General features: G+C 44.0%; 1 protein-coding gene across 8 annotated transcripts in view; it reads left to right on the top strand.

Moving 5' to 3' along the window:
- ARHGEF7 (Rho guanine nucleotide exchange factor 7) overlaps nt 1–26,129 on the top strand; it is a 232,028-nt gene that overhangs the window by 8,958 nt on the left and 196,941 nt on the right. For 6 of the 8 annotated variants that reach the window (XM_032764967.2, XM_032764968.2, XM_032764971.2 and 3 more), the window contains exon 2: nt 20,012–20,098. In XM_032764967.2, coding sequence (XP_032620858.1) covers nt 20,012–20,098 — 87 coding nt within the window. Of the gene's footprint in view, nt 1–19,855; nt 19,922–20,011; nt 20,099–26,129 lie in introns of those variants that run through there. The other 2 variants (XM_075061488.1, XM_075061486.1) reach the window with 1 other exon arrangement.

Below are 26,129 nucleotides of genomic sequence, written 5' to 3'. Positions count from 1 at the left end.
GCAGTGCAGGATCCATCCTTTCAGACAGAGAAGGTGGGCGCACAGTAAACAGGGGCTGTTGAAAAATGCTGTGAAACACAGTCAGAAGCCCAGGGAATCATGGGATGGAAAAAAACTGCATCATAGGACATTGAGCCCTCACCCATGATGCAATGCAATCCATTCTGCCTTCCCACAGCTCCTAGCTACAGAAGGTGGTGAGTAGCGCGGTGGGATAAATACCCACAGTGCACTGCTCTCTCTGTCAGTGCTAGAGCACCAATTGTGGGCATGCTCTGCTGACAGAATAAGCGTTGCGTGAACATGCACAAATGATATAATTATATCGGTTTTTGATTGTTGGCTTAACTCGCATTAACAAAATTCTGTTGTGGAGACAAGGCCTAAGACTCTTTCACTTCCCCAAAGAGTTAAGATTGTGACTCACTAGGCATAAACAATATGAACAGACCTCATTTTCATGCAAATACCCCTAGTAATTAAAAACAGATGGGACATACAGAAAATACATGACAGATCAGCAGGAGAGGATCTAAATAGAATGTTTGTCAATCAGCTGCTTTTTAGAAAATGCTTTTAGAAAATAGTATGTGTTTAGAAGACATCTGTCTGGGGAGAGGGATTGAGGAGGAAATTACATATAACAGTATTAATACTTTTTAATGCCCTGCTTTTAAGGCCTTTGGGCACCATAATAAAAATTAGTGAAAACAGAAGTATAATAAACAAAGGCAGTGTGCCCATTAAAAGGCAAAAAGCTCAAAGAACAGGTTTGTCCTAAGCAGAGAAACAAGTCAATGGATTTTGATACTAGATGGCCTGACCTTTTTGTCTACAGTAAATACACTACCTCATACACAGAATAACAAGGAGAGGTTCCTTTCAGAAAGCTGCGGTTAAATTATTTTCACATTAAAACTATATTTGCTCTTCAATACAAGAAGATTCTAAACTTACTAGATTTCAAGAAGTGTAAAATGAAAAAATTAGGAAAGCATTGTTACTGTAGATGGTGTCTCTTATTTTTAGGCAGTCATGTGAGCTCATGTTACTCTCTGCATTTCAGAATAAAACACGTTAATGCTGAACAGAAATTTTAGCATGCTGGTTCTGCTGAAAACTTTGACTTGAATATGAGAAATGAACGAAAGAAAAAAAACAGTTCTTAAAAGAAAATTGTTACAAGCTTTTTGGAGCACATATGTTTATATTGGGGAGCTGTTCTCTTTTAAAGTGTAGAGACCTTATCACATGTATCACCATTGTTAGAAATTGTTTGACTGAAAAGCCATGGCTTCAAATTACAGCATTTCAACCACGTGTTTTAAATTAGAGTTATGATGAGTGGGAGGGAGGGAACTATTCATAAAAGTTGCAGTGGAGATGCCTTTCATTATAGGAAACATTTTCTAAATAAATTGCTTTATCTTAGACCAGCTGACCCATGTTTGATATTGTATGTAGGGATTAAAACTAGAGTGGGAACCTTCCTTGTCATTTCAGAGTAGCAGCCATGTTAGTCTGTATCCACAAAAAGAAGAAGAGTACTTGTGGCACCTTAGAGACTAAGTCTCTAAGGTGCCACAAGTACCTCTGGTTTTTTTTCCTTGACATACTCCAATAAGTTTTGTTGTACTTTTGCTTGTAGTTTGATGTCCCTATTTATAAAGAGCATTATTCTAAAGAGACTCTTATTCAGCTAACTGCCATGTTGAGGAGAAGGTGTAGGGATTCCTCATTGTGATCTGGCACCTTTATTGTGCTCCTCCGCAACTAACAGAATCATCCAAAGCACAGGACTTGGTGTTGATGGGGGACTTCAACTACCCAAACATCTGTTGGGAAAATAATACAGAAGGGCACAACTTATCCAACAAGTTCTTGGAACACATTGGAGACAACTTTTTTTTACAAAAGGTAGAGAGGCTGTTCTAGATTTGATTCTGACAAATAGAGAGGAATAGGCTGAGAATTTGAGGGTGCAAGGCAACTTGTATGAAAAGGCAACTTGAAATGCTAAGTTCATAATTCTAAGGAATGGAAGGAGGGAAAACAGCAGAATAAAGACAAAAGACTTCAGGAAGGAAGGCTTTGGCAAATTCAGAGAATTGGTCATTGAGAGCCCACGAAGCAAGTCTAAGGGAAAAAAGAGTTCAGAAGAGTTGACGTTTTTTTAAATAAATATTAAGGGTACAAGAGCAAACTATCCCAGTGCATAGGAAAGATAGAAAGTATGGCAAGAGACCACCCAGGCAGGCTTAACCAGGAGTTCTTCAGCAAACTTTGAAACTCAAAATGTCATGCAAAAAAGTGGAAACTAGGTCAAATTTCAAAGGATGAATATTAAAAAACCCCAACACCACAAGCAGGCCAAAGTACAAAACATGATTAAACTAGCTAGGGACATAAAGGGTAACAAGAAATATTTTACAAATACATTAGAAGCAAGAGGAAGACCAAGACAGAGTAGGGCCATTACTCAATGAGGAGGGAAAGACAATAATAGAAAACACAGCAATGGCCGAAGTGTTAAATTCCTTTTTTGTTTCAGTTTTCATCAAAAAGGTTGGCAGTGATAGGAAAACTAACATAGTGAACTTCAATGTAAATGGGGTAGGATATGAAGCAAAAATAGGGAAAGAACAAGTTAAGAATTACTTAGACAAATTAGATATCTTCAAGTTGCCAGGGCCTGAAGAAGTATATCCTAGAATAGTTAAGGAATTGGCTGAAGAGGCAATCTCTGAGCCATTAGCGAGGATCTCTGAGAACTTGTGGAGGACAGGAGAGACCACAACGAACTGGAAGAGGGCAAATACAGTACCCTACCTATAAAAAAGGGAATAAGGACAACCCAGGGTATTATAGACCAGTCTAACTTTGGTATCCGGAAAGATAAAAGAGCAAATAAACAATCAAATTTGTAATCATCTAGAAGATAATAAATTGATAAGTAACAGTCAACATGGATTTGTCAAGAAGAAATCTTGTGAAACCAACCTAATATCCTCTGTTGACAGGGTAAAGAAGACAGTGAGAAGCAGTGGATGTGGTATATCTCTACTTTAGTAAGGCTTTTGAGATTGTCTCACATAAGCCAGCTAGAGAAATATAGTCTAGATGAGCCTACTATAAGGTAGATGCACAACTGATTTGAAAGTTGTGCTCAGAGAGTAGTAATCAATGGTTCATAGTCACGCTTCAAGGGTATATTGAGTAGAATCCCTCAGGGATACGTCCTGTGTCTGGATAATGGCATAGAGAATACACTTACAAAGTTTGTGGACATTACCAAGCTGGGAGTGTTTACAAGCATTTGGAGGACAGGATTAGAATTCAAAATGATCTTGACAAGCTAGAGAAATGGTCTGAAATAAATAGGATGAAATTCAGTAAGGACAAACACAAAGTACTTTACTTGGGAAGGAAAGTCAATTGCACAAATACAAAATAGGAAATGACTGCTTAGGAAGGAGTGCTGCAGAAAAAGGTCTGGGCGGTATAGTGGATAACAAATTAAATATGAGCCAATGATGTAGTACTGTTGCAAAAAAAAAAAGTGAATATAATTCTGGGATGTATTAGTGTTGTAATAAAGACATGGGAGGTAATACTTCTATTCTACTCAGCACTGCTGAGACTTCACCTGGAGTACTGTGTCCTGTTTTGGGCACCACACTTTGAAAAAGATGTGGATAAACTGGAGAAAGTCCAGATGAGAGTAACAAAAATGATTAAAGGTCTAGAAAACATGACATATGAGGAAAGGTTGAAAAAATTGGGTTTGTTTAGTGTGGAGAAGAGACGACTGAGATGGGGACATGAAAACAGTCTTCAAGTACATAAACATTTGTTATAATAAGAAGAAGGCAATAAATTGTTCTCTATATCTACTGAGGACAGGACAAGAAATAACGGTCTTAAATTGCAGCAAGGGAGATTTAGGTTAGACATTAAGAAAAACTTCCTAACTGCAAAGGTAATTGATCACTGGTACAAATTACCTAGGGAGATTGTGGAATCTCTGTCATTGGAGGATTTTAAGAACAGGTGAGACAAACACCTGTCAGGGATGGTCTAGATCAGGGGTAGGCAACCTATGGCATAAGTGCCGAAGGCGGCACGCGAGCTGATTTTCAGTGGTACTCACACTGCCCAGGAACTGGTCACCAGTCCAGGGGGCTCTGCATTTTAATTTAATTTTAAATGAAGCTTCTTAAACATTTAAAAAACCTTATTTACTTTACATACAAGTGTTTAGTTATATATTATAGACATATATATAATGGGGGAAGGGATAGCTCAGTGGTTTGAGCATTGGCCTGTTAAACTCAGGGTTATGAGCTCTATCTTGAGGGAACCACTTAGGGATCTAGCGCAAAAATCAGTAGCTGGGCCTGCCTAATGAAGGCAGGGGGCTGGACTCAATGACATTTCAGAGTCCCTTCCAGCTCTATGAGCTATAGGCACATATCTCCATATATATTTTATTTTTTTAAAGATACCTTTTAAAAACATTAAAATGTGTTACTGGCACGCAAAACCTTAAATTAGAGTGACTAAATGAAGACTCGGCACACCACTTCTGAAAGGCTGCCGACTCCTGGTCTAGATAATATTTAGTCCTGTCTCAGTGAAGGGGACTGGACTAGATGACCTGTCGAGGTCCCCTCCAGACCTACATTTCTATGATTCTGTGCAATGGGGTTTCACAGGTGGGATGGCTCTTTGAAGCCCTTTGAATAGGAGGCATGCTGGGGAGAGAAGGGGTATGGCTGAAGCCTAGCACGCTTTGGCTGTTATCTGTGGAACAGACCTGTGAACGAGGGGGTGCCGGGGCTCAACCCTCCCTGGGGAGGAGGGGAGCCACACCGGCCTCATCTCGTCGTCCAAGGGCCTCTGCCCTCGGGACTGCAGTCAGCTCCGGCAGTTCGGGCCCTGTGGGCGGGACCGAACAACGGCACAGTTAAACAGGGCCCAGCCTCTGGTTCAGGCGGGGCGCCAACAAACAGTTACAATAGTCAATTCGCTCTGGCCCTTTGGGGCAGGGCAGAGCTGGGGCAAAGTCACTAGGGCCCAGCCCTTGGGTTGGGCGGGGCACCAACAAACACAGCAGTGGCAACTACAATGGCCGCCTTAGGTCAGGGTGAAGGGGATTCTGCCATCCGGTTACGGGTGTCAGGGGGAACGCAGGCCCACCCACTCCTCTGCGTTCCAGCCCGGGGCCCTAGTAGTGGCTGTCACCGCTAGTGGCGGTCAGTGGGGAGCCTGACCGAAACACACTGACATAGGCATGGGGCCCTCTGCAGCCTGACTGTAGTCAGCTGCCCCCGGGCTACTTCCAATATCCCCCTCGGTTCCTACCTGGTCCGCTGGGGCGTCCAGCACCATGGGCTCTTCCCAGTCAGGGCTGGGCGGCAGGTCCGGGAATACCTCCGGGACGGCGGGCCAGGTCTGGTCTGGGGGCTCCTCGGGGCTGTAGTAGGGACGAGGTAGCTCTGGCAGCTCCTTGTCGTAGCGACTGCGCGGCAGCTCTGGCAGCTCCTCGTCGTAGCGACTGCAGGGCAGTTCTGGCAGCTCCTCATCGTAGCGACTGCGGGGCAGCTCTGGCAGCTCCTGGTACCGGCCTCTGGCCTCAGCAGCTTCCCAGTGACGAGGGTCAGCAGGCACGTCTGCTCCTGCCGGCGGCTGGGCTCTGACTGAAGGCTGGGGCCCGGCTTTTATCCTTCCGGGTCGCCGCCTGACCCTCTGAGGGGCGGGACTTCCGCCGAGCGGTTCCGCCCTGGGGGATGATTTGATGGGGCTCAACCCTCCCTGGGGAGGAGGGGAGCCACACCGCCTCGCTACAAGACCCTAGTGAGTTCCTGAAGCTGAGTGTAAGTTATAGCAACCCTGAAGCTGCTCTGATTTATGTAGGAGGCAGGACCAGAATACAGGAGGTGCAATGCTGACTTAAAGCCACCTTTGCCACTTTCCCCTTCTATTCCAGCATCAAGGAAGAAGTATAGTGGTGGGAAGAGCAGAGTCTGGTTTAGGAAGAATAGAGAGCCACTTTTTTGCTGGCTGAGACTCGAGGGAAATTTATACTTATAAGAATTTATTTTCTACATGGGAAAGCTCGGACACTGAAGTAAAATTAATCTGGTTATTTAAAGGGATAATATCAGGATTGGGGGGGCAAATACATTTGAATCCTCTTAATCCCTTTAGGAGTGAGGTCTCTGGCCTAAATAAATGTCTCGAGTTTTAATTTTGGAACAAAAATAATTTAATTTGCTAATGACCCACAGAAAACAAATGCAGCACTGGATGTACATTGAATAGGAGCACAAACATTTATGCACAATCACTTCCCACAAAGGGAGCCCAAGCATTCATGTGCACCTGCTTTCCCTTAACTGTTCTGCTTGCAGGTAGCTACTGTGATTGGCAAAATGAGAACGATGTTTGAAACCGGTAACGATCATTTGTCTCTGACTTCACACTGAATTCTTGGGGCCACATTTTTCTATCAGTTACGCAAGTCTGACGACAGAGTCTAGTGTTTTGAGGCTTTGGGAGGAAGAAAGAGAAGGTGGTTAGGAATCAGAAGAGAATGCAGCACTGAGCTAGAAGGCAATGGCATTTTTGGTGGGGAAGCCTGGCACTGTTGTACATAGTGTGAGTTTATAGTGCTAGCTGAGAGCAGATTGTGGGGGCACAGACAGTGAAGCAGGCTGGTCCCTGTGACATCAATCAGGGCATCAGAGTATCACCACCTGAGGTCTGTACCATGCAGATTAGCACCAAAAGGATATTCTGTTCCCCCCCGTTGAAATCCAGAGAGAAACACTTTGCAGGCCCTCATCACAGTAATTGAGAGACATAGCAGGGCTGGAGCTAGGGGACAGGAGACATGTTAGCATATTTATTCGCATATGGTCTCTCTCCTGGCAATAGTCCTTACTTACTAGCCTCCCAAGGAGGTTATTTGTGCTTCTGGCAGGAATAATGTGCACCAGGATTCCCTGTGCAGATTTAGCTCTGCTTTTGCTGTATTTTGAGGGCTGGTTACCACTTTCCCTGCATTGGCCTGAATTTGGCCCACATAATTTACTCAGAGAACGTATTTTATTGCCTGTGTTTTACAGCTGCTCCAAAGGCTAACAAAAATGACAGCTTGGTGCTGTTAAGGATTCATTCATAACACATTTAAGGCGCCTTTGTCCCCTTCATTTCTGCGGCTAGAGGGGATGAGACTCTAGCAGACACAGATAGAGGGGTGGTACATTGCCGTTTCCACAGTGGCTCCTCTCCATGGTTCCCCAGACTTAAGCAACTGTGCCGTCAGCCAAGGAAGTGCTGTATGTGTGCCAGAGAAGAAGGGAGCTTTGGTGGCTCTTCTTTGAAAAATGGGTCTTGTCAAGAAGGGTGGGTGTGGCTCTTGGGTAACATCAGGGCTGCTGAGGCCTGAGGAGTCATGGAGAAACCCACCTCCCCAAACAATGAAAATACTGAGTGAGGAAAATACTTTTGTGACAAATACCGCAAGACACAGGTGCTGACTCCTTAGGTGCTCCAATCCTGGAACACCACGGAAAAAAAATTAGTGAGTGCTTTGCACCCACCAGTAGCCAGCTTCCCCTCCCCATCCCCAGCACCTCCCATCTGCTGCCGGACCTGCTGATCAACTCCTCCCCCCCTCACCCAGCGCCTCCCGCTTACTGTGATCAGCTGTTCCACGGCATGCAGGAGATGCTGGATGCGGGGGAGCAGGAACAGGGCACGCTCTGGGAAAGGGGTGGAACTGGGTCGGAGCATAGTGGTGGTAGGAAGAGGCAGGGCAGAGGCGGTTCCTTGGGGGAAGGGGTGGAGTGGGGGTGGGACTGGAGGTTGAGCACCCCCAGGGAAAGGAGGAAGTTGTTGCCTGTGCTGTGAGACAAATTATTTTATTGGTATTGTTCTCATTCATTTTGCTTCCCTGGACCATAGTGCTATCCAGACAGGCCTGGTTCAGCCGTTTCCTCTCCCTGCCAGGAGGGCAGACGGGATCCTCTCTCCTTGGCTCGTGGGTTCTCAGTTGCCCCAGTGTTTCCCAGCTCAAACTCAGAACACCCTCCGTCTGTGGGAGGAAAAGAGGGAGCTTTGAGCCAGTATCAGCTGCCTGGCTCCCTAAACCAGCCTACAGTCCTGACTCCTTGACTTACTGGTGGTGTGCAGACGCCAGACATTCAAAAATCAAGCTAAAGAACTCATGAGAATGACTTAAAATTGAGATTTTCAAAAATAATACAGCTTGGGTTCTTTTTATTTACTTTCTGGCTTTTGAGCCTGTTGGGGTCACATTTTTCAAGCTTTCCTCCAAAAAATGACTTTTTAAAAAAATGAAAGTTGAGATTTTCATGCAGCCACTTGGTTCTGAAGCAGAGGCTTTAAGAAAAACACAAAATATCACGAGGCTTGTGATAAAATCATGAGAGTTGACAACCGGTCAGAAATGGACTCCAGCTGGCACCCTTGGGAGCTCTGCTCCCTGGCTCCTGGTCAGATTTGGCAATCCTGGCCTCACTAACAAGATCCAAGTTTGGCTCCATGGAACAGTGTATAGTTCCCTCCAGACCTTGTTGGAGAAGTACAGTGGTGGTTCCAGTGCCCCATGCTCTTCAGAGCAACCTGTATGATATGCTGGATCTGTCCTGCTCTGGATGGGCTAATGGCTGCAAAGATTGGAAAGAAATCTCCTTTTCCTCCTGGCTACCCTTTTAAGGCCAACAGAGTGGGAGCATAGGTTAATAATCCAAATAGCTCTTCCTTTCAAGGAAACGTAGAGACAAAGAGGCAACTGCAGGCAGGCTGGGGTATGGAGAAGGAAAACAAAACGTGGAGTGCCTGCCTGCTGCAAAATGGAGAATTCTGCATCCAAAATGTTGAATTTTGCCGCTTCTTTCAAAATTTCAAATTTTGCAGCAAATATCACTGATCAAGAATCACAAAGCATACCAGTTATGTTAATCTTATCTCTGACCCCAAAGCCAGAGATATCCCCTAACATGTTTGTATAAAATATTTCCATTACAATAAAAAGTCCTTACTTTCAAGAGCCTGAGGGGAGGAAATAGGAATTCATTTGAATGGAAGTTAGGTCGCAAAGTAACAATGAGGCAGTAAATACAACCTACAAGGTGTTAAAATAATGATGGGGGGAACTGGCAGAGCCCCTATATTTATGTTGTGTAACACTTTACATCATAAAGGGGTCTTGTTACCTGTTCTTTTAGAAGCTCTCACATCTTCAGTGTTTGCCGTAGACCTTTGATCATAGAATATCAGGGTTGGAAGGGACCTTGGGAGGTCATCTAGTCCAACCCCCTGCTCAAAGTAGGAGCAATTCCAACTAAATCATCCCAGCCAGGGCTTTGTCAAGCCTGACCTTAAAAACCACTAAGGAAGGAGATTTCACCACCTCCCTAGGTAACCCAGCGCTTCACCACCCTCCTAGTGAAAAAGTTTTTCCTAATATCCAACCTAAACTTCCCCCACTGCAACTTGAGACCATTTCTCCTTGTTCTGTCATCAGGTACCACTGAGAACAGTCTAGATTCATCCTCTTTGGAACCCCCTTTCATGTAGTTGAAAGTAGCTATCAGATCCCCCCTCATTCTTCTCTTCTGCAGACTAAATAATCCCAGTTCACGCAGCCTCTCTTCATAAATCATGTGCTCCAGCCCCGTAATCATTTTTGTTGCCCTCCACTGGACTCTTTCCAATTTTTCATTGTTGATCAGGGGGAATCACCCCAGGCTACAGAAGTGCCTTTTCTTTGACCTGTGAAATTCCAGTCAGATCTGGCCGAGATATAAAATATTAACAGTTGCCATTTCCCTTCTCTCCTTCCGTTCCTCAGGAAAATGTTGTCAGCCTGCCTAAATCATTGAACGTTCTGAGGCTGGGCTCCTGCCACCACAAAAGCAGCAGTACACACTGTAGAGAGAATACCAGGGTGCTCCTAGTGGAAGGAGAGGCGCAGGCAGGGAAGATAACTGGGCTGGGCTTTCCTGCTCAATAAACCCCAATGCCTAGGTCATGGCTCCAGTGCTCCTCCAGGGAGGCACCACAGGGGGTAGGAGCTCCCTCAGCTCCTGGTCTGGGAGAGACAGGCTGGGTTCCTTTCAGCCACTCGCTGGAGCAGCAACCCATCAACTTCTCTCCTCACGTGCCAGCTCTGGAAAAATAAACCTTAATCAGCTGGCAGCTAATGTTAGTCCTTGTAGCTCAAGTAGTAGCTCTAATGCTGACAGGTGTTATGGTTCAAACCCCGCTGATGATTCAGCGTGAGGGTTTCTGACAGCTGTACAAAATAAAAAATCCATACATTTAGAAAATTACAATGTAAGAGTTATTTAGGCTGCAGAGTCAAACATTTGAAAATTAGGAAATGCGAAGGATAAAAGTTGCCAGAACAACCTTAATTTGACTGCCTTGGGTGTAGGCATTAAAATACAGTCATTAATTATACAATCACATAATTTTTTCACAGGACTCCTGCCTCAGTACACAGGATGGAACCACAAGCGGGCAGAATTAAAGTTGCATGGGCAACTGTAAACGTTATATTTCCTAACTTTCAAGAGCTTGACTTTGCAACCTAAATAACATTCTTTGAATGTACTTTTGTGTATAATATGAACATACATGGAAACAAATGAAAACAAATACGTTATTAGCTAAAGCTGTCATGGCATCTTTAGTTCATTCTGTTATATATAAGGGCTTGAACCAAAGTCCACTAACGTCAGATGGAGACTTTCCATTGACTGCAGTGGGATTTGGATCAGGCTGTGAAACAGGTATTGAAAAACAGTATTTTACTTACTGCACAGTATATAGTGTTTTTTCTGAATATTGATTAATGTTAGCATGGGTGCAAATTAACAAGGTGAGTTCAGGTTGCTGTGTGAGTCTTAAAGTATAATTTTCTTGCATCAGATTAAATTAAAAACGGGTCCAATTTCTGTGCAAGCCCCATAGAATCAATCTTTTAAGGATGATACAGAAGTGCATTGGAGTTTTTAGTGAAATGGTAGTGTCTATCCCTAATTTACTAATGTTATTATAACTTAGTTTTTTGCTATCTACACTGGCTGTGCTTGAGCCTACGTTTCAGAGCTTTCCAATACAGAAATGCAAGTATGCAACATACAGTCATTGCTGCATGTCTGATATGCATATTATCTCTGCAAACTCTGTGTACACACATGTTCTTATATACTTTCCAGGTCACTTAAAATCAGTACTAAAGAACTATAGCACCTCAGATGCAATATAGTTTTATCCATAAGATGTGATGAGACACTGCGTTTGAAAAGAGAACTAATTGTTAAGTACATTATTTGTAAAAATGAATGAATTAGGCTGGGATTTTTCAAAGGATCCTAAAGGAGTTTGGTGCCCAATTCTTGTGAAAAGTCAATGGAAGTTGGGTGCGTAACTATCTTGTACCCCATTGAAAACCCCAACCTACATTTTTAAAAATTAGTTACATATATAAGGGCTGATTCAAAAGCCTATTGAAGTCAATGACAAGAGGATGGCCAGCCCTTGTAGTTTTTGGACCAGACCTTCAGGTGCTGTATGTTGCTGATTTACAACAGCCGAGGATCTGGCACTTTTAACTGTAGCTGCAGATGCTATTATTATTATTATACTGCAAGAGTCTAATTCTTTTCTGAAACCTACTAAGAAGCAGGTGCGGCTGCCTCCTCCCTGGTTGTGGAGGGTGTCTCTCCAGCTCAGCTCTATGGAATACTCCCTACATGACCCTGTGCAGCAGTCACTGGAGGACTAGGAAAGCTTGGGGGTGCCATGCTGGAGAATCTGCCACTGTGTAGATTCATAAGCACTGGTCCCTGCAGAATACGGACACAGGAGCAGGCAGGAGGATAATACAGCTACAATAGTTCCTGCAGAGCTGACGCTCCCAAACTTTTTTTGCTGTGCTCCCCTTCCCCATGGGAGTCACATAACAGGCCCTGGCCACAAACTTCCTCCCATCCGGGGAAAAAGGTGGCTTACCAAGGGCAGCAGGCAGCTCATGCCTGGGGTGACAGGCTCCATTTTCGGAAGAGTGAATGAACATGTGTCAGTCTGCACTGCTTTGGATTGTTATCAGGCAGAATCCATCATCAGCATGGAAGCATGTCCTATGGAATGGTGGCCAAATCATGAAAGGGCATACGAGTGTTTGGCATATCTGGCACGTAAATACCTTGCAATGTCAGCTACAAAAGTCCCATGCGAATGCCTGTTTTCACTTCTGGTGACATTGTAAACAAGAAGTGGGCAGCATTATCTCCCATAAATGTAAACAAGCTTGTTTGTCTTAGTGATTGGCTGAACAAGAAGTAGGACTGAGTGGACTTGTAGGCTCTAAAGTTTTACATTGTTTTGTTTTTGAGTGCAGTTATATAACAAAAAAGATTATATTTGTAAGTTGCACTATCATGATAAAGAGATTGCACTACAGTACTTGTATGAGGTGAATTGAAAAACACTATTTCTTTTGTTAATCATTTTTACAGTGTGAATATTTGTAATAAAAAATAATAATATAAAGTAAGTCCTGTACACTTTGTATTCTGTGTTATAATTGAAATCAATATATTTGAAAATGTAGAAAAACATCTAAAATATTTAATAAATTTCAATTGGTATTCTGTTGTTTAACAGTGTGATTAAAACTGTGATTAATCGCGATTAATTTTTTTTGTTAATCACGTGAGTTAACTGTGATTAATCAACAGCCTTATAAATAAGCAGTTTGCTCATAAGATAAATAAATGAAATAAGTATATGACTTACTTAGTTCTTCATAGGTATAGCAGAAGTAAGAAGTGGGTCTTCAGGAAGACGTTCATTGCAATTTCTAATGTTCATTCACTAAAATGAGAGTGCTTTCTTTCCATTTTGTAACTATAATGGTCTTCTACACCTATGCCACAGCTTCCCTTACTGTTCCACCTTCCAAATTAAATAATTGTAATGTGTTCAATCTCTTCATGCATGGAAGCTCTACCGTGCCTACTTTGGATATGATCTATCTCTTTTGTGTCCTTTTAGATGAGTTTTTTTGTCTGAAGAGTATAGATGGAGATTCACCAAACTGAATGTAATATTCTGTTTAAGGTGAATATGTACCGTTTATATATATCATGTAGTATTCTATTACTTACCACATTGCTCTCCATCTTTTTCATACTAAACTTTTGTTCACTTCTGGATCAGTGCTGTGCATCTGTCCTCCATAATAATTTCTGAGCGATTAACATTTAATCAGAACCCATTTTATGGTTTAAATTGTCCCTGCTGCACCTGCTACATATTTTACCTCGCATTTATCTCTTTGAATTCCTTTGTGTTGCCCCAATTTCTACTTAAATATTTGTTAGATCCTTGTGGCATTCCTGTCGTTTCTAATTATTACTATTCTCTGTTATTTGTATTACTGTAAATACTTACAAGCCCCACTCAGGGAACAGGGGCCCCATTTGGTAGGTGTTCTACCAACATGTAGTGAAAAGATAGTCCCTTGGTTAATAACAGATGTGAATAATCCAATAGGCAAAAGTGGGGAAGGAGTGGGGGATGTGATAACAGAATTACAAATATGTTTTTTTCTCAGACTAGGTGTGCACAGTATTTATTCTTTATTAAGCTAAATAATTTTGGGTCATGAACCTATTTTGCTGATTCTGTTATGCCTCTTATCTTCTAGATAATTAGCAAATGTAACTGAACAACATCTTTCTTAGTGATTGGTAAGACAGCCCATTGTTGGCCTCCTTTCATGCTGAGAATTGGCTGTTTATTCCTACTGTTTCCTATCCATGTTTTAAATAATCCATGGACAAGACTACTTCTGAGTGTGAGAGGTAAAGTTTCCTATAGCTTCTTGTAAGGGATGCGTTTTGAAATTATATCCACAGTTCTCTGAGTTTATTCCTTGTATCACACTGTTTCTAAGCCATTTGTCGAAGAAGATTGCAAGGATCTTCACACAATTTTAAGAATTCCCTGAGTAATAACTGGGTGTTGTTGCTTCTATTTTTAGGCTCTTTACTCTTGTCTGTGAATCTCTGATCATTTGCCCAGATGCTTGTATTTCCTGGCAGATGCAAAGGTAGTTCTGTCCATGCAGCTGAGAAAATTGAATCTATGTTTGTGCCATTGATCTGACAAACAGTAAAGCAGGGCTTTGAAATGTCTTCTCTTTTTTGAGAGAAAAGGAACTGCCTTTTTAAAGAATTGCCAGGGTTTATTAACTGTCTTTCTTCTTTGGAGGGAAGCACAGTTGTCAGCTAGAAAGGTGCATGTTTTTGACAGGGATGAGACTTCTGGGCAAGTCTAAAACATTCTGAAAATGCCATAGGACCCATGTTTAAACTTCCGGAGGTGGAGGGAATCCTTTGCCATTTTTGCAAAGCCTTGGTTGGCACTTGTCTCCATACTGCCATATTTAATGGCATCCTTTTTGAACTCTTTGTTTGTCCTGTTACCAGGTACTGTAGCCACCTAGGAGATAATTTCTGTGACTTCTGGGCCAGCTACACTGGGTTAGAAGCGACAAAGAGTCTTGTGGCACCTTATAGAACTAAAGACGATTGGAGCATATAGCTCATGGTGAAAATACCCACTTTGTCAGATGTATGTAGTGGAAATTTCCAGAGGCTAGGTATAGAATATGCAGCAGAATCAGGCTGGAGATAAACGAGTTAGTTCAATCGGGGTGGGGAGGGGGAGGATGAGGCCCTCTTTTTAGCAGTTGAGTATGAAACCAAAGGGAGGAGCAAACTGGTTTTGTAGTTGCAAGCCATCACAGTCTTTGTTTAATCCTGACCTGGTGGTGTCAAATTTGCAGATGAACTGGAGCTCAGCAGTTTCTCTTTGAAATCTGGTCCTGAAGTTTTTTTGCTGCAGGATGGCTACCTTTACATCTGCTATAGTGTGGCCAGGGAGGTTGAAGTGTTCTCCTACAGGTTTTTGTATATTGCCATTCCTAATATCTGACTTGTGTCCATTTATCCTTTTAAAACTCCTGAATCCTGTTTTTAGCTAGTTGAGAGCCTAGGAATAAGGATTATTGGTTGTTAAAGAGATAATCCTGATTGAGTCACAAGACAAGAATCATTTGATGGACAAGGAATTTGTTTCTTATGAGAGAAACTTGGATTTATAGTGGCTTGTTACGTGTCATTCTTATTTTTGCACTGTGCATAGTTTTGGGGGTTCCTTATTATGAAAAGAGATCTTGATAAAATGGAGACAATCTAGAGGAGGATGTAAGAAATGATAAAGGTATGGTGACCATATTTCCCAAAGGGAAAATGGAATACCGTGTGGGGCTAGCCCAAGCCTCTCCTCCTGCTGCACAGGGTTATCCCAAGCCACTTGTTCAAGCCTCCCCTCCCCCATGCAGGGCTGGCCTCAGCTGCTTCCCGAGCCCCACGCAGGGCTGGCCTGAGCCACTTGCCAACTTGGCAAGAGCAAACTGGACAAATACCCACTTTTGCCAAAAAAAGTCAGGATGGCCAGGACCGGGTTTAAAAAAGGGACCGCCCCAGCCAAAACGGAACGTATAGTTACCCTAGATAAAGGGATTAGAAGATACAAACTATGACTAGAGATTAAGAGAATTTAATATGTATACATTTTAGAGAAAAGACCCAGGGGGGATATGATCATGCTATACATACTTGAAAGACAACACGGAGAAGAAAATATTTAAGATTGCACAATACAGAGCATAGACATAGGAGAGAAAAGGGAAAGGTAGACTTTAGGAAACATATTTTAACTATGTGTTCATTTGGGTGATGGAATAATTTACTGAGGGAGTTTGAGGCACTGTCGTTAGAGTTGTCCAAAAGTAAATTAGGCAAAACAATTAGGAGGTATAATAAACAGTCCACTAATGCAAGAGGGATGAACTTAATGAACCTTTTCAGGCATTTTCTTCTACAGTTGTTCCCTTTTCCAAAGAATTACTTGCTGGGGTTCCTGCCAGTGTAGTGTAGTCCATTATGAAAATGTTCTTGTTTTTAAATTATATTTTTGATTTTCAATAGGTATAGAACAGGGGTCGGCAACCTTTCAGAAGTGCTGTGCCAAGTCTTCATTTAATCACTCTAATTTAAGGTTTCACGTGCCAGTAATACATTTTAACGTTTTTAGAAGGTCTCTTTCTATAAGTCTATATTATATAACTAAACTATTGTATGTAAAGTAAACAAGGTTTTCAAAATGTTTAAGAAGCGTCATTTAAAATTAAATTAAAACACTGATCTTACGCTGCCAGCCTGGGGTTCTGTTCACCTAGGCAGGCAGTGGGCTGAGCAGGGCCTGCGGCAGGGACCCCAGACCTGGGGCGGGGTGGGTGGGAGTGGTTTCAGGGGTCAGGACAGAGGGCTGGGGGACGGAGTTCAGCGCAGAAGGCTGGGGTGGGCTGGGGGTTCAGGATCAGGGCAGAAGGCTGGGTGTGTGGAGGGTTCAAGGGTCAGGGCAGACGGCTGGGGATGTGTGTGTGGGGGGGTTCAGGGCAGAAGGCTGGGGTGGGGTGGGGGTTCAGGGATCAGGGCAGAGGGCTTGGGGTGTGAGGGGTGCAGGGCAGAATGCTGAGTGCATGTGGGGGTCAGGGCAGAGGGTGCTTGGCTCGTTGGGGTGCTCCCACCCCCTGCCCTGAGCAGCTCATTGCAGAGGGCTAGAAGGGATATGCCCTGTTCCACCCCCTTCCCCAAGGCTCCGTCCCTACCTCTCTCTGCGTCCTCTACGGAGCTGTGTACACGCTGCCGCTCTTCCCCCTTCCCCTCGCTAGGGCCATCAGCTGATTGGTGCAGGGACGGAGAGGGGGCAGAGCAAGAAAGCACCACGCTGGGGGAAGAAGTTGGGGAGGGAGAAATTTGGCTGCTGCAGAACCAAGCTTCTGCCTCCTGCCCCCGCAGGGGAGAGCGGTGGGCGGGGCGGTTGAGTGGGGCTAGGGGCCGGGACCACGGCAAGCAGCTGCGTGCCACTCAAAATCGGCTCACGTGCTGTGTTTGGCATGTGTGCTGTAGGTTGCCGACCCCTGGTATAGAATATACTCAGTGAATGTAATATAGAAACACTGAAACCTTTGACTGCTGAAAGATAAGCAAACATGAAAGTAAAAACATTAAGCAGGCAATCATGTCTAATAGAGTATTAGCAAAAACAATAGTTTAAACACCTTCCCGAAGTTTTTACAGACCCTGTATTTTAAAGATCTTCAAGGGTTTAGGGCTTAGAGTGCTGAAGTTTAGATGCAGAATTCCCTAAAAATTTAACATGTGGTTTAAACCTCAAATCGTTTTGCTTGATGTCACTTGGATCCTGATCGAAAGGTGTTGGCATTGGTTGTTTTTTATGGTCATTCCCCAATTGCAGGCCGACTTCACTACAGTTTAAACTTTAAATCTGGAAGCTCACTGTGAGTAAGTATTTCTGATAATTCAGATTTTCCTGATTCAAGCAAATCATCCATTTTTATTGACTTTTACTTAAATTAGCATAGACCCCAAAATGTCCTTGGCACTGTACAAAGGCACAGTCCCTGCCCAAAAGAACTTGATGTCAGCATTTCAGGAGTTAAATATTCTAAGGGAAACCTCAAGTCTAATGGAAGAATTATACTTGTGTCTATAGTGCCATAAGCATGCATGACATACACAGATTACTTTTTTTTTTTTTTTAAAAAGTCACTGCCTAAAGTCGTTTATAATCCAAGGGACAATTCTTGTGTGGTGCTCAGCCCTCTCAACTCCCATTTATGTTGCACTTGCATACAATGTTTTTCCTCCTTCCAAATAGAGCTACATATTCAGGGCTCAATTCCGCCCATCCTTACTCAAGCTGAGCAGTATCTTACTTGGTACATTTTCCCATTGAAATCAATAGAATTATTTGTGAAGTAAGGTCCTGGTATTGCGAACATTTAAGCACATGCAGAACTTTACTCATGTGAGTTGTTCTATTGAAGCAAATGGGACTGTTTACATGTGGAGGTATGCATGTGCTTATGCATTTACAGGACTGTGTCTAAGCTACCACTCTATGAGTAAGGGGGCTGTAATAAGTGATAATTCGCTGTGGAGCACAGACACTTCTGTTTTTTAAAAAATCTTTATTTCAGTCAAGTCTTTCCCCTTTGCAAGCTTCAGAAATCACAGCTGTCTGGTAGTCTATGGGCAAACAAAGTTAGTTAATAATCTCTGTTAAATTCCACTGTCTGGTGTTAGCTTTTTGATACTGATGCTTTGCTATAAAGTTTTTCTTGGGATTTCCACTCATGATTTTAAGGCATAGGGCCACATTCTCCTCTCACATACGGATGGATTTTGAAGTGCAAATTGGAGTCAAACGGAGTGCTGCATACACAAAAAAGAGCAGACTACATTTATGTTCCCTGACATTAAATTGCATTCTTAATTGACATTTGAATTAAAGTTTTGTCTGTAGAGCCATTACAAGAATAAAATGAAAATTATTTGTTTTTGAAATGTCAGAATTTTGGATGTTGGTTTGGTTCTGAACCAGCGAACACATTGAGATTTCCAGGTCTTGGTCTTCAGAAATAAAGGACCGTCTCCTACAAGATACTGAGCATCTCTTGAGAAGCGCTGATCACTCTCCTCTCCCCTTGAGTTCAACTTTCGTTGACTTCAGTGGGAGATGGTGGTGCTCAGCATCTTGCAGGATTAGACATTGTAGCAGACATGATTTCAAATATGGTCTTTTTTACTTACAGATAAAAGAGTTTTAATGGTACAATCAGTTTTTCATGTGGTCACTATTATCTCTTTACGTTTTTTGTATTGTGTGCTCTGGATTTTTTATCTGCCATTACTGAAAATGATAAAGATCGTACAAATCTGCTCTTTGTTGTCACACATTTCTGTCACTGTTACCCTTGTCTTCCCTTGCTTCATTCGTTACACCCACTTGTGTCTTAATTTAGGCACCAATCTTGCAATCTAATCCAAGTGGCCAGATTGCTACATGTGTATGGACTCCTTTGATTTCAGTGGAAAATCAACTTAATGGGCCTTTGCACAGGTACAGTGGTCTGTCTGTCTGGATCAGACTGCAGGACTAGTGCCTTTGGTTGAAAACTCTTTGGGGGCAAGTACCCTCTCTTACCTATATGGTAGTGCAGTGCCCCAATACAATGGGCCTCTGGGTCCTACCTGGGCACTACTGTAAAGTTCTGAGTGAGGTGCAGAACAGCCTGGCTCCATTCACTTCAGGATCTAACCCCACTCTGTTTGCAGATTCAGTGTGTTTGAAAGATGCTGTGCAGCAGGAAGTTGTGTTGCACTCAGTATCTTTTCCAAGGCATGGCTTCCTTTCCACGGGGCTCAGGGAAAGTCACCGTTTTTTTTTTTTTACAAAGAGAGCAAATTGCGCTGTTAGATGTGTATGTTTGAGGCATGTTATCTCCCACCCCCGGCAGGGGCGCTGGGCAGTGGCTCGCTCCCAGGTGGCGGCGGGGTTAGTCGCTGATGGTGCTGCACGCGAAGTTTGTCCATTAGGCAAAGGCGACCACAGCAGCGCGATTGCCCCCGTTCCTGCTTCATGTTGTGTATTGGCCGAAGCCGGCCCGAGCGCCGGGGGCTGGGAGCACAGCCGGGCCCCGGACCCATCCTGCCTGGCGGGGAGGCGCTGCCCCTGCCTGGCTCCGGGCTGAGCCCCAGACTCTGGCTTGGGGACAGCAGCACCGGGCGCTGCACAGCGATGGGGGAAGGAGGCAGGGACCAGGCCCTGCACTTTCCTCGGCCCCTCCCCGGCCCGTACGTGATTTCCTGGCTCCGTGTTTACTTCCCGGGTCAAAGCCCCCGTGCAGCAGCCGCCGCCGCCTGCGGAGGGAGCTGGGGGGGTGAGTGGGGCAGGATCAGCAGCGGCAGGATCAGCAGGGTCCCCCTCGCTCCTAGCGCGGCCCTCTCACCCAGCGCCTCTTCTCTTGCAGGTTTATCCGGAGCCCCGGACCGAGAGCGAGTGTCTGAGCAACATCCGCGAGTTCCTGCGCGGCTGCGGCGCCTCCCTCCGCCTGGAGGTGAGTCTGGGCTGGGCAGTGGGGTTTGGGGCCCGGCTGGGCACGCAGGCTTTTGTGGTTTCCCTGGGGCCCCTTGAATTCTCCGGGCAAGTTGCAGAATGTGTTCCCCTTTCTCCCATTACCCCCACCCCCCTCTTGGGGTTAAATTTCCTGCCTCCAGCGGGGCTGGAATAATTCGTACAGTGGGGGCACTGAGAGCCATTGAACCGAGCTGTAAACTCTGTATATGATGGAAACCACTTCAAGCCAGTACCCCCTGCACCGTTAGTTCCAGCACCTAGGCCTGAAGTCAGGGCCGGCTTTAGGAAGTGCGGGGCCCGATTCGAATAGTTTCGACGGGGCCCAGCAGGGATGACTCACCCCGGGGCACTCCAGGTCTTCGCTCCGGGTCTTCTGCGGCACCGAAGGACCTGCCATTGAAATGCTGCCGAAGACCCAGAGCAAGTGAGGGACCCGCCACCGAAGTCCCGGAGCGCTGCTGGGTGAGTAAAAATTAAAAAGGCACCTAAGTTAGGTACTCTTCTTTAGGACGCGGGGCCCTCTTAGGCACGGGCACGGGGCCTGATTTGGGGGAATCGGCCTAAAGCCGGCCCTGCCTGAAGTGATTTATGTTGGCATTTTCTGGTCCTGGGGGATTTCCTAGAGCTACTGGTGGGGTCCTTGGAGTTGCCTGTGGCCCAGGAGGTGAGGAAGCCATTGAACAGTGATCTGAAAAGGGTTCCCATTTCTGTATGGGGAAGTGGATGCTGCTGGTAGCCATTAAAGGTAAAACTGATCTGTAAAAGGTGACGAATGTGATGGTGCTACTGTCTTCTCTTGAGTCCATGCTGAACAAATCACTCAGCGTGGTGCTGGAGTGTACTTTGAATGGGTTTTTTAGTGAGACGTTATATCAAGTTTCTGATTTCGTGTGATTATTCAAGATCCCACTGGCCAGATTCTGATCTGACAAGTTTTGTTTTTCCTACTTAAATTTACTCTCCAAACTGAATATCAGAGGGATAGCCGTGTTGGTTAAACTCCTGATCTCAGGTATTTATTGTAGGTAGGTGCTCTGTTGGGGTATTCATTCCATCACAGAGGTTGCTGCACTTCAGAGGTGGATAGGGTAAACTTTGGTTATAGTTAGGGTCCTACCAAATTCACAACCATGAGGAACACATCATGGACCGTGAAATCTGGTCTCCCCCTTGTCAAATCTGTTTTTTTTGTATGCTTTTACCCTATACTATACAGATTTCACAGGGGTGACCAGAGTTTCTTAAATTGGGGGTCCTGACACAAAAGGGAGTTGCAGGGAGGTTGCAAGGTTATTTTAGGGGGCGATTGTGGTATTGCCACCCTTACTTCCATGCTGTCTTCACAGCTGGGTGGCCAGAGAGCAGTGGCTGTTGGCCAGATGCCCAGCTCTGAAGGCAGCACCCTGCCAGCAGCAGTGCAGAAGTAACGGTGACAATACCATACCATACCATGCCATCCTTACTTCTGTGCTGCTGCCTGCAGAGCTGAGCCCTCAGAACAGGGCCCCCCGGCCAGCAGTCTCCACTCTTCAGTTGGCCAGCTCTGAAAGTAGTGCAGCAGCTAGCAGCAGCACAGAAATAAAGGTCGCAGTACCACAACTCCCTCTACGATAACCTTGTGACACTCCCCCCCCAGCTCCTTTTTCTGTCAGGATCCCTACAATTATAACACTTTGAAATTTCAGATTTAAATAGCTGAAATTATGAAATTTACAATTTTTAAAATGCTATGACCATGAAATTGACCAGAATGGACCCTGAATTTGGTAGGGCCCTGTGGTTCATGATTCATTTTAAATGTGTATAATGCATAAGGTCCTCTGCTTTTAAAAACACTGTATACAAAAAGAACAGGAGTACTTGTTGCACCTTAGAGACTAACAAGAGAGTTTATTAGAAGTGAGTGCCCATAGCCAGTTTACAGAAGCAGTTAAAATGATATTGTATCTGACTGTAAACAGTATTTACAGGCTCAGAGTAGGCCCTGTGGTGCCTTTTCTAAGGCAGGAGAATTTCATCTGGTGATGTTTCATGTTGTTAAAACTGTGATTTTGGATAGACAAAGGGAACACTAACTTCTTGTCGTTTCCTCCTCAGAAAGATTGAGGAGTGTGGGAGTGTACTATTTCATTACCAGTAAAAGAGAATGGGAGGGATATTTGCAGAAAGTTGGCAAAATTCTGTTCAGTGACTTGATATGATTTGTTTATGGCTTTATTGACATATAGATATAAAGTTTATTTTGGCAGGTGAAAAGATCCTGCGTGTAGTGTTTCAATGATAAAATTCAAGTTGTATTAATTTTGTTTACTAAAACTGCTTTTAGATGATGAGGACTTGTCATATAGGACTTAATTCAGTAAAAGTCCAGTGACATTTTTTTTTTTTTTTGATGTGTAGAATTTAATAAAACTCTTAAGGAACCTTACCGCAGGAAGCGGCGCTTGCCCCCATTGGCCTGGAGCGGCGAACCGCGGCCAGTGGGAGCCGCGATCGGCCGACTTTGCGGACGCGGCAGGTAAACAAACTGGCCTGGTGTGCCGGGGGCTTACCCTGGCGTGCCGTGTGCCAAAGGTTGCCAATCCCTGGTCTATCATTTTTAAAATAATTTAATTATGTTTTAGATAAAATACTTATCATGGGCATTTTCTATATTTCCTTTCCTGACATTGCAGATTACCAGGATGTTTGCATATCACTTGTAGATTTTGCTATATAACCAATCCCTGGTGTGTCTGACTTTTTCAGTGATGTCAAAAATTTAGTGTTCATGTGGCATCACAATGGATTGAAAAATCTCCTTAGCCCTGGTGACTGAGAAGCTTTCCTTAGCAATTGAGCGGACCTGCAATAGTTATGTAGAATTTAAACTTTCTTTAAGAAAAAAAGTTTTTATCCCATATGGTTATAAAGAATAACTTCTGAATCTAAATCAATGCAGTGCTTGTGATGTTATTGATTTAAACTGGGACGATATAGAACATGATTTGCAACCAAGGTCCTGTAGTGGTACCAAATCTTATGTAAAGGGGGGTCATATAAGGTGTCTAAGACCAGGTTATGGGTTGCTGGTTATGATTATGCTGTCTGTATGTCTGGATCATTTTGTAGTTGAAGTTATGAGTATTGGATCTATACTGTCTGTATTTCAACAAGTTGATGCTGTGTTTCTGGGTGGACACCCCAAGACAAGTTGGTGTTAGTTCTGGCTTAGGCCTGCTTGTATGGCCAATTTAAGGACCAATCAACTACACAATTGAGTCGTGTCCCCATCGAGAGAAGGGCGGATACGCACCTGTGTCTCACTGAGAGTGAGCAGGAACTTGCCTATTGTACTGCCAGACTCCCATTTTTGCTTGGAAATTTTCACAGTAGGAACAAAGGAGTGGTTCTTACTCCTGGAAAAAGTCTATATAAGGCAAAGGGCCTCATCGTCCATTTTGTTCTTCAATCCTGCTCTTCTTACTTTCTGGGAGGAATTTTGCTACAATACTGAAGCTCTGCACAAAGGACTGATGACCCATCCAGCGGGGATGTTCTCCAAGAGACTTGATTTAAACCCTGCAGTTCTACTTCCATCACAGGCGACAAGCCTGAAACTAGGAACTTCATGCCATTACTGTAGTATGTAACTTGATTCCAATTTAACAATTCTAGCTCTTCATACTCTCATCTCTTTTCCTTTTAATGAATAAAGCTTTACGATTTTAAGATTCTAAAGATTGGCACAGCTGATTGTGTATCTTACGAACACATCACCGGCCACCGCCAGTACTAGGGGTGAGCCGATGTGGCTCCACGCACCCACCGGGAGGGGAGGGGAAACCCTTACACCCCCCTACTAAACTACATCCCCTGAGTCCTGAACCCACGATCTGATTCCCTGTGTGAGGGTCACCCTTTGTCTCCATTTACCTTGGCCTGCTTGCTTAAATCATGGACTATGTGTTAACCATTAGGGAATGGGAGCGTGTACCCTCACTGCTCTCCTAACTATACTTTGACCCCACCCACGTACACCCCCGCATTGGGACTTACAGACTGTATTTACTATAATGCTTAACCCTAACCAAATACCAGCGTCCCCCCGTACTCTGTGTGATTGCCCGATTGACTAATACTGACATGCCAAACTCTGTGTATCATCCTTATTTAAATATTCTCTAATAAACATATTGAATTGACGTGGGTCTGGGGCTTGGTCCTTTGGGATCGAGAGAACAGTTTTCTTTTAGTGGGGTGTTGCTTTTCATAACCATTCATTCCCAGGACGAGTGGCACTGATGGTGATACTGGGAAGCTGGAGTGTCTAAGGAAACTGCTTGTGTGACTTGGGGTTAGCCGGTGGGGTAAAACCGAAGTCATTTTTGTCTGGCTGGTTTGGTTTGCCTTAGAGGTGGAAAAACCCCAGCCTAGGGCTGTGACTGCCCTGTTTAAGTAATTGGTCCTGAATTGGCACTCTCAGTTGAGTCCCGCCAGAACCGCGTCGTCACAGTGTTGTCTTCATTAATCCATAGATCAGTACACTGCCTGTGGTGCTGCTCATAGTTTTGCCAAGCAGCAATGGAATGAAATTAGCAAGCCCATGGTCAGTTTTGCTGCTGTTATTCAGAACCCTTGAGGCATCAATGAAACTTACAAGAATCATGTTAATTTTTGTGTTTCAGCTTGGAAAAAGTTATTAGTAAAGACAGGGTTTAGAGCTCCATTGCCCACCTCTAAACGCTCTTGGGTTTGGTAGAGGGAGAGAGATGGAAGCTCTTGAAGCTTATCAGCCAGAAGGGGTTGTACAAGGTGAAGTATTAGGTTTATGGACAATAGTAAGTATTCAGCATTGTCCTCCTTTTCCAGCAGCTGGACATCTCACTAGGGCAGTGCTCGTAATGCCTGTTACAGAAAGGCTAGGTGACTAGCCCAAGGTAACACAGGAAGTTGGTGGAAGAGGGAATCGAACCCAGATTTTCTACATCCTAGGCTTGTTTCCTAACAACCAGACTGTCTGTCTGTCTTTCATGGAGTGCAGTTGTGGGTTTCCCATTCATCTTTTGTATCTATTTAAAGCAAGCAAGAGTTTTAATTTTTTGTGTGTGCTCCGGACATATTATTTTGCAACGTATCTGTAAACTCCAAATGAAGAAAAAACATAGGGGGTTGGGAGGAAACGAAAAGAAAATTAATTTCTAAATCTGAATTTAGAATGGGACTCTGCTTGTGCTGCAGGGCAGCCATGTCACACCTGCTGGGCTAATGGGACTCTGCTCATCAGGTCTTTTCCAGTAAAATAAAGAACAAGAGGTGCAGGAGTCTCTTCCAGTTCACCATAATACAAACCTTTGTAGTGCAAAGGTTCTAAAATTGATAAGAAAGGGCCCAGAAACTGCAGAGGGCTCCTTATATTAATCTTCCTGGGACCAGGGGCAGGCTTTTTGAATTTGGAGCCAGAGCTCACAGAGGAGAAAGCTCACAATCAGTTTTTCTTTTGAGAAGGTGTATTTTTAAACCAGTGTGCAGACTTTATATTTCTCCAGATGAGCTCCTAAGGGGGAAGCATTGGAGGAACTGGAAAAGAAGGGGAGTGAGTCCACCCAGAAGTAAATATGTCCTGATTTATACTTCCAAAAAGTTCATATAACCCCGAAGTCTGCGTAAAGAAATGGAAAGTGTGCATTTAAAATAACAATAAACCAAGTAAAGCCTCTGCAGCAATCCATGCATTTGCTTCTTCCACATTATGGCTAAAGCCATGCATGCATAATCAAACTTCTTAGTGCCCACACTGCAATTCTAGGTCAGAAGATCTCTGGTCTGGGAGCATTCTTTGAGAAAGGTTTCCTTATCAGTGGCTACATGTCAAGGTTTTTTCCGCACTTTGAACTTTAGCATCCAAAAAGTGGGGACCTGCATGGACCTTTCTAAGCTTAATTCCTAGCTTAGATCTGATAACGCTGCCACCAGCCAAAAAATAGTGTTTGGCACACTTCCTGTTCCCCCAAAACCTTCCGGGGGAACCC

Source organism: Chelonoidis abingdonii, chromosome 1 (genome assembly GCF_003597395.2).
Source record: "Chelonoidis abingdonii isolate Lonesome George chromosome 1, CheloAbing_2.0, whole genome shotgun sequence".
Taxonomy (NCBI): domain Eukaryota; kingdom Metazoa; phylum Chordata; order Testudines; family Testudinidae; genus Chelonoidis; species Chelonoidis abingdonii.
Note: the sequence above shows the minus strand (reverse complement) of the source record. Positions and strands in the feature narration are given on the sequence as shown.